The following is a 9,712-nucleotide window of genomic DNA, read 5'->3' as shown; positions in this document are numbered from 1 at the left end:
CTAGTTACATAAAAATAAGATTGCTTAAATTTAAAAAACATTATTGTAATACAATAATAATAATTGAAATAGGACCGATGAAACTGTCAAAAATAAATATACAAATAAGATCGCCTACATTGATCTATAACAGATCTCGGTGCTAAAAAATTTTGGTATAATTTTTATTATTTCTAACTCATATATATGAACTGTGCGCATTTTATCGGTCTTGAAAAGTACACAAATTATTCAGTACCAAAACCCGCTATAAACCAATATAAGCAATTTCATTTGCATCTTCACATTTAACAATTTCATCGATCCTGTTTTAATTATTATTATTATTATATTACAATAATATTTTTTAAGTGTATCTGCAATTTCTTGGATAAAATGTATTTAAGATATTTTCTGAAATGTTTCTGCTATCTGCATAGATATGTTTCAGAAATATTTCAGTAATATTATCGAAATATTACTAAAATCTTTCAAAAAGATCGCACTTGAAATGATCGCGGACATTGAAACATTGCAGAAGTGTTGCAGAAATAGTCGTGAAATATTTCTGTGATATTGCTGTACAGTGTAACATTTCAAATAAAATATTTTAGAAACATTATATGCCGAGTGGGTAGTGATTGTACAATTGAATTTTTTCTACATTAATAATAAAGATTTAAATATTATAGATTTCCTACTGACCAACATTAAAAAAAAATTTTTTAATCATCAAAAATTCTTCTCGTGTGTGTATCTTTTCTCTAAAAAGAACCTATTTTTTAAATTTAAACTAAAGTGGAAATTGGACGTTTTTGGAAGTATCGCCAATATTTTTTCTACATATTTTTTATGATATTCAGATTAGATTACAATATGTTAAAAACTTTCCAAATTATATATGGAAACACTCTCGTGGGTTTTCTTGTTAATTAATTTTAAATTAATGTTTAACTTTAACTAAGTTTTTGAATACATAAACGTTAACTTGTTAACTTCTTTCACAATTTAAAAACTTATGTAAAACAAAAACATGTAAATTTATGTAAAAACAAATATGCATTTATATAAAAAAATTTTACTTTAGTTATTTCACACATAAATTATCTTTACCAATAAATTGTTAAATTTATTTGACGACCTATATTGTAATTATTTTGTTATTTAAAGTAATCCATTTTTTAAAAATCACGATATTGTAATTTTATATAAATAATGCTTTTTAAAATTAACTTTTAACTTTACTTAAGTCTTAACGCAATTTTTGAATAAATTGGTTTTTCATTTGTATAACGTTTAACTGAATTAATTTGTAACCAATTAATTTCATAAATCCTTAACTTTAATTAAATTTAGAAAGACATTAATTAATTTTGCCAAACATTAATCGTTTTGTAAAGATTATAGAAGTATTTTACAATGTTTGTTTCCTGAAAATTTATTTAAACTTTTATTTTTATACATTAAAAATTATATATTTTTATTAAAGTTATAGCGATTGAAAATTTTTTGTTGATACAGTATCATAAATTACGTTTACGACTTGTCCAAGTATTTCCAATCTTCTTTCACCATATCCGCCAGTCGGCAATCATATACACAGGTATGTTTGTATGCGCCGATATAATCTCAGGCATGATAGAACCATCTGCTACTCGTAGTCCTCGAATACCAATTACCTGTAATATACACAAATTTTTTAATTATGGATCAAATGTGTATCTATGCACGGTGCGCACATGGGTGTGTTATGTATGCGTGCGCACGCGCATGTTAATGTAATAGGAATATTTGTTTTAAATTTAAGAATAATTTATTATATAGTGAGTTTTTCAACAATACCTTTAATCTAGGATCGACAACGGCAGTCGGATCTTTTCTCGATCCCATCTTGCAAGTACCAGAATAATGATAGATGGTGAAAGACAACGTCCTTATTGCGCACTCCCAATAGTCATCGGAGTCATACTTGTAATTTTCGCATCCGGATAAAGTATCGTTTAAAAGTCGTAAACCAAATATTTGCATAGTTTGACCGATACGTATTGCAGCTCTAATACCAGCAATCATCGTTTTGACATCTTCTGGATTGTCGAAATAATTTGCAATGATCTCGGGTTTAACATTAATATCATTGGCCAATAGTCTTATCTGTCCACGGCTTTTTGGTTTTAACAACATCGGTAGTATGGTCCAACCGTGATTTTTGTTATATTTATTCCACGTCTGACGTATTCGATTGTTGAGACCCAATATGATCGGAGCAATGAGATCTCCTTTAAATCCACCACCGATAAATAACAGTTCGATGTCCGGCAAACCGTCACGGTTTTTTAGATTTTTTGTGTCGATAAAACCGAGAGCCTCACATCCATTCGGGACCGTTAATGGTCCTGATCTTCGCGTTAGAAAATCCCTTATATATGGATTAATGGGATTTATGATGTTGAACGTTTTGATACTTATCGGCTCATCTATTGTCCACGTTAATCCTCCATAACCTAAATGATCCATTAGATTTTCGCCAACTGGTAAGTCCTGAACAATGTCGATCTCGAGTTCGCTAAGATGTTTAGCCGGTCCGATGCCGGATAGCATTAATAATTGTGGTGATCCAATTGCACCCGCGCACAAAATCACTTCTTTGCAAATACGTGGATAATTTGATTATGTTTGATAAACTCTACGCCAATTGCCCGATTCGTGCGACGATCGATCAGCACTTTCCTCACCATGCTCTCGCGTGTCAAGTAAAGGTTCCGGCGATTTTTTGCGGGATGTAGATATGCTTTATTGCTACTCATACGAGTACCATTCACGGTTGTGCTTTGAATATACGAGAATCCTATCATATTTTTTCCGTTATAATCCAACAATGGATACCCCAGCTCTTCTCCAGCTTTTAAAAAAGCTTCTGCCAGTCGCGTATGAAATGGTGGATAAGAGATAAATAATGGTCCTTGTGTACCATGATAAATATTATCCGATTGCAGCTCTGAGATATTGATTGTTTCCAACTTTTTAAAATATTTGAGAACGTCTTTGTAAGCCCAGCCTTCATTTCCCATCTCAGCCCATCGGTCATAATCCTCGGCGCCGCCTCTGGTTGCAATCATGTAATTTAGCACACTGCTGCCGCCCATTACTTTGCCTCTAGGCCAATTACATCTGTTGTTATTCATGCCGAGACAGTATCTGTCGGAAGATTTTGTTCTGTATTTCCAATTATTATCATTGCTTAGTTGCAGCGTGTAAGCGAGAAGCGGAATGTCCATGAGCAAATTCTCGTTAGATCCAGCTTCGATCAACAATACTTTAACTTGATGAATCTCGCTTAGTCTCGCGGCTATCGTAGCACCGGCCGTGCCGGCGCCGACTACTATGAAGTCGTACACGGCTCCGGACTGTGGGATTGTATCTGATATCTCTTGATTTATAAAACGTTGGTTTTGCTCCACAAAGTTTAGGGCTTTGAAGCCTAGCTCTAATATATTTTCTAACACGTGTCCACCAATGTCATTGCCGTAAATACTGCGATTTCCTTTCGGTAACAGTTGTCCGCCCGACTTCAATGGAACGATTACAACGACCGCACTGAGAAGGTAAAAGAACGTCGGATTATGTGTAATCATATCAAATTGGTTATTGAACGTATCAAGTGGGACGATATACTATAATAGAGAATCTGAATGTTTGCTTGGAATATATACCTGCCAGTCAGGTTCATGTTTTCCAGGTAACTATGGTGGGATAACCGTGCTTGTTTCTCAACAAGCACGGTTATCTCACCATAGTCGCATTAGCGTTGCTTAATATCTGTAGTCACCCATCCAATTCTGAACCGCCGCGCCGTCGATGTTGTTTGACTTTGAAGACTTTACGCAACTCATAGAACTTATACTAATGAAAGCGGAATAACGTATACCGTCCGTATGCCGTAACTGTGTCCAATATTTGTGCGACAAGGATAGGTAGAACATGACTTAAGATGAAATGACAGAACTAGTTTTCTGTCTCATTTCATAACTTTTCCTCATAATACGCATGAGCGGCCGTATTTGTAGGTATGAGACAGAACTGGTTTCTGTTTCACTTCTTGGACACACTTGTACGGGTTCTTTTCTTCTTCCATTAGTATAAGTTTTATAACGCAACCTAACACTTCGTGATGATCCATGAACATCTAATGCTCATGAATACATATTTGTTATAGATTAGTTTAATAGATGTCAGAAAGATAAAACGTGCAGTTAAATAATATTTTTATAAATAAATATAAATTTAGTTTTTTAACTGATTTTTATATATGTGAAATAACTTAATAAAAATATCTGTTTTAGCTCTGTTCTTTATAAAGCTAAAATTATGTTATTATAAAATATTAATAGAAAATAGTAACTTAAGGGGATGCTGAAGTTGTCTGTTTTACCAACAAAAAAATAGTAATTTTTGTTTAACAATATCTTTTTATTTCTTTTATAGATTTGGAAATCCTTCTCCAGAATAAAAAAATACGCATTGTTATCAGTCTGTGGAGTGGAATTTCCTTCAAAAACGAGAAAAAATTGTTAATTTGCTGTCACATCATAACAATGTTTGCTTAATATAAAAGATCTACAGTTTGTACCTATGAAATTCGTATTCACAGACTAGTAGACGACGAGAACAAACAATGTCGAGTTTTGAAAATTAGATTTTAGTGCCTAATTGAGACAAAATTGTGAAACAAAAATTTAGGTTATATACGCGTAAAAAGTCGATAAGTAGAGCAATAAAAAAAATTTTTTTTGTCTTTGATATGAAGTTCAATTAACAGATGGATATTAATATGTGTACTTTAATTCTGGAAAAGAATTTCCAAATTTATAAAAGAGATATATTCAAAATCTCATTAATGATGTGCATGAATGACTCTAATACATTATCGACCTCGATCAAGTTTGAGAGGCAGTCCAGCATCGCTTTAAGCGATTTTTCTTAATTTCTACAAAAAATATTTATATCAAACAATAAATAAATTTATTTAATTTTAGTACATTAAATACTATTATTTATGAATAATTTTAGTATTATATGAGTATGTATTTACACATACTCATATTTACATAAAATATATATTTTAATTAATAATATTTCAAATCTTAAAAATTTTTTAACTTTTAATTTTTTGTACTCATTCTTATAAAATTCGTATTATAAACACATAAAAAATATTTTAGATTATGTTTGTAAAATTATTAAATGTTTAGATTTTATGCATTAAGTGACTAATATTTTAAGAATATTTATAAAATTATGTTATAATGTTTAATAACGTTAATTTAAAACACATATGTAACTCGTGTATTTAAGATATTAGGACAGTATATTATTCAGTAATATTTAAAAATTATTTTTCAAACGTGTCATAACGTTCAAAAACATTTAAATAATATCTAATAAATTTAATGTTTTTAAAATATCTTAATAATATTAAGACAGCAATATTATTAAGTAATATTCTACAAATATTTATAAAACATTAAGTTATAATGTTAAGAAGTTTCTCTAAAATTAACATTTCAAAAATGTTGATCAATGTTTCTTGTTTACTCGGGAGGTAAATATGTTTGATACCATAGGCGAAAAGTATCATTATAAACGATAGACATTTTAACGCTTTCGACTCTATTTCTATTCGCCATTTTGTATTTCAACTCTATATCGATAATGCCGCAGCACTACGTCAAAGAACAAACTTTAACGAGCAAAACAAGCCAAACAAACTTAAAATCGGTTGACAATTGCACTGTAGATAGATTTTTGTCCAAAAATGAGCCTGTTTTTCCACGGCGCGCCGTAACGAGAGAGACAAAAAAACATCTCACACAATTCTAAGAATACAATTACAGCAAAAAAACGGTTTATTTAAGCTTGTACTTGCATTTTTAATCATATCTTCGGTCAATATCAATGTTTGTTGATATTTGCTCACAATTTATTGTTGCAATTTTTTTAATAATACCGTTTTTGACGATTTGTTATTACTAATGATTAAAGTAATTATTACTAATAATAACAAAGATGAGTAATTTTGTTTGCAGATTGTATCTATTTTTTAAACAGATTTCACAGAAATGTCGATAATGTTATTTAATATTTGATATAATTTAATATTGAAGTTTGCATAATTGTTGTGAAATGATAATGTTTAAAAATTGATTTATATTAACTTAAACACAGCGTAGCGTTTAGCAATAATTGCGAAAACTTTGACAAAACAGGAGAAAGCATAACTGAAATATATGTCAATCATAAAATTAGCTTTAATTAAACTTTGACGTCAAAGATTACATTATCCATGGTTGCACATCGTTTTTGCTTTGAATAAAATATTTTCAAAAAATGGATAGCGGTATTACTAACCATTAAATATAGAAAGCGTTGTTACTAACAATATTATAGTTACTTTTAGAGGCAACATGATGCCACACGCCTTATCATTATATGGTGGCCTAGTTAAGATTAAGTTGAGACCATACATTAGATGTTAAACAATGTTATAAGTGTTACAGATTTGGGCATGTCCAAGCAATATGCAGAGAAAAGAAGAGGCTATGCATTATCTGTGGTGACTATTTCCATGGCAGATGTGAAAGAGTTCCACGCTGCAGAAACTGTGGAGAAGGGCATAAAGCGAACAGCAAATTATGCAAAGAGTTCCTACACCAAAGAGACATTTTAAGACATGCAGCGAAAAAAAACATATCAATAACTGAGGCAAAACAAGAAATCGGACAGCGAGCAACATACTATAGAGATGCGGTACTAAGAAGCGAGACTACAGACAAACAGAGAAGACAGAACAAGGAAAGAGAAGATGAAAGAGGAACAAGTTCAAGGACACAACAATCAAGAAGAACACAAATCATTGAAAGAAAAGGAAAAAATACCATACAAAGGAAGAGGATTATGAGAAAAAATACTAAAATAGATACCCAGACAACACGCTTGTCAGAATGAAAACTTTAAGAGAACTTTTTTAAGAAAACATTTAGATATCTTGGAAATGATGTCAAAATGGTAACATTTACCAGAGACGTCTACTAAGAGAGGTCTTTGAGATATCTAATTAAAGAGTCTCATTTAAGTTTCTTGAAAATGTTATCTTTATAACATCAGCTAAATGATATCAGTTTGATGTCTCATAAAAGATATCACAACGCTGTCCGATTTTTGAACCGTCCATGCGCGTCGTAGTTAACTCAGAAATCAGACAATACTAAGAGGTCTTTGAGATATCTGATTGAAGAGTCTCATTTAAGTTTCTTGAAAATGTTATCCTTATAACATTAGTTAAATGATATCAGCATGATGTCTCATAAAAGATATCACAATGCTGTCCGATTTTTGAGCCGTCCATGCGCGTTGTAGTTGACTCATAAATTAAATAACATTATAATATCTTGAATGAGAAATCCATTTGATATTATTTAAAAATTATTATAAAGATAATGTTTTCAAAAATAACGGTTTGCCTACAATTACTGTGCACAAAAAATGCACAAAATCTAAATTTATTATGTACTAAACAAAAACAGAATAATAAAAACCATCTAATTAACCACTTGAACGCTTCAAACTATTAATGCTACAAATAGATCGCAATTTCCATCAAATTATTAAGGCTATGGAAAAAGATAAATTTAACAATATGAAATTAATAAGTAAATAAATTAATGTTATTTATTTCTAATGTTTTGCAAAATTTAATTGCTTTTATAAAAAATTATATAATTGCGTCAGTTTATAACATATTGGTATTATATGTATAAGACAATAACAAGTACCTATATCGATTAGTCAAATTGGCGTAGCAGATAGAGTACAAGATTCGTCATCCTAAGGTTCCGGGTTCAAACCTACCAGCGGCAAGTAAGAATAAAATAAAATAATTTAATTTAAATTTAATTAATCAATAAAAATTTGTCCTAAATTTAGTATGTTACTGTTGATAAAAATAATTTTTAAAAAATGAATTTTTATTTTATTTTTTTATCTTTAATTGCAGTTTTAAAATATCCGATTTAAGAAATCTTTTAGATATACGATTTAAGAAATTTTTTAGATATCCAATTTAAGAAATCTTTTAGATATCAGTTTTATGATATCTTTCTGTTCTCAAAAAACGGCGCATTGGTTAACATTCTGACATCATTATTATGTTATCTTTTAGGAGTCTCTTTATGTTATCATTTTCAGAAACAAGATATCTTTTAGAGATCTTTTTGACAACGTATTGTTCACTGGGTAGTCAGGAGGACGAAGAGACGTATTGGCAAAAATACGAGGTAAGTAGCGTACTTGCCACCAGGGGTAGTAAAAGCTATCAAAAAAGTCGTGGTAAAAAAGCAGGAATGGAAAGCAACATAAAGAAACAAGAAAAAAAAGCTACAGTAGCAAGAAGCATAAAAAAATTAATCGAGATAAACAAGCAAAATGACTACTTCCTGGAAGCATTAAAGGACATAATTGAGACAATGCACGCAGAAATAATGAAAGTAATGAAGGAAAAGAAAAACAAAGAAAGAAGAGAAGACAAAGGAAAAGATAAAAAGTAATGAACATAATACTATGGAATGCAAGAGGCATCAGAGGCAAAAAGAATGAAATACAGAATAGAATCAATGAGACAGACATCTTATGCATTATAGAAACCAAGTTAAAGAAAATGGATAAAATATACATGCAAGGTTTTAAACATGCAAGGTTTTAACATAAAGCAATCAGCGAACAGATATAATAGCTCAAATATATAGGAGCAGGAAGAACAATTATAATAATCAACAAAGGAATAAGATACACAAGGGGAGCGTCCCAGATGCGCACAGTAATAAACGGACACAGCAGGCTGAGTGAAACGGACACAGTAACAAACAGACACAGACCAAACGGACACAGTAATAAACGGACACAGTAACAAACGGACACAGTAGTCAACGGACACAGTAACAAACGGACACAGTAATAAACGGACACAGTAACAAACGGACACAGTAACAAACGGACACAGTAACAAACGGACACAGTAACAAACGGACACAGTAACAAACGGACACAGTAATAAACGGACACAGTAATAAACGGACACAGTAACAAACGGACACAAACCAAATGCGCACACTGCACATGCGCACACTGCACGTGCGCACGGACCAAATGCAATCCATGTACATTGCAAGCAGAGTAAAGTCCACATAGGTTAGCGACTTGGACGGGGTGGGTGCGGGAGGAGGGCCGAAGGCCCCCTTTGCACCCGCCGTGTGTGTGTGTGTGTGTATGCGTGCAAAGCATTCACTGCATCACATGGGTTTGCGACTTTCCGTGTATGCATTTGGTCTGTGCGCATGTGCAGTGTGCGCATTTGGTCTGTGTCCGTTTATTACTGTGTCCGTTTATTACTGTGTCCGTTTATTACTGTGTCCGTTTATTACTGTGTCCGTTTGTTACTGTGTCCGTTTGTTACTGTGTCCGTTTATTAATGTGTCCGTTTATTACTGTGTCCGTTTGTTATTGTGTCCGTTTATTACTGTGTCCGTTTGGTCTGTGTCCGTTTGTTACTGTGTCCGTTTCACTCAGCTTGCTGTGTCCGTTTATTACTGTGCGCATCTGGGACTCACTCTACACAAGAGTGAACATTACCAACACTCCGAGTCAATGCGAAGCCACTGCAATAAAGATAGAAATACTAAAC

At 31.9% G+C, this 9,712-nt stretch overlaps 1 protein-coding gene across 1 annotated transcript; it reads right to left on the bottom strand.

Moving 5' to 3' along the window:
• Window positions 1-1,470: 1,470 nt before the first annotated feature.
• On the bottom strand, window positions 1,471-4,265 carry LOC118645553 (glucose dehydrogenase [FAD, quinone]-like). The gene is given in 4 exon segments (XM_036286861.1): window positions 1,471-1,562; window positions 1,565-1,658; window positions 1,822-2,627; window positions 2,630-4,265. Coding segments are annotated over 4 exon segments (1,929 nt in total). The 5' UTR covers window positions 3,612-4,265; the 3' UTR covers window positions 1,471-1,515.
• Between the last annotated feature and the right edge of the window lie 5,447 nt (window positions 4,266-9,712).

The sequence above is a fragment of the Monomorium pharaonis genome, chromosome 5 (assembly GCF_013373865.1).
Source record: "Monomorium pharaonis isolate MP-MQ-018 chromosome 5, ASM1337386v2, whole genome shotgun sequence".
Classification (NCBI taxonomy): Eukaryota; Metazoa; Arthropoda; class Insecta; order Hymenoptera; family Formicidae; genus Monomorium; species Monomorium pharaonis.
The sequence above is the reverse complement of the archived record's forward strand: the minus strand, read 5'-3'. Positions and strand labels throughout refer to the sequence as shown.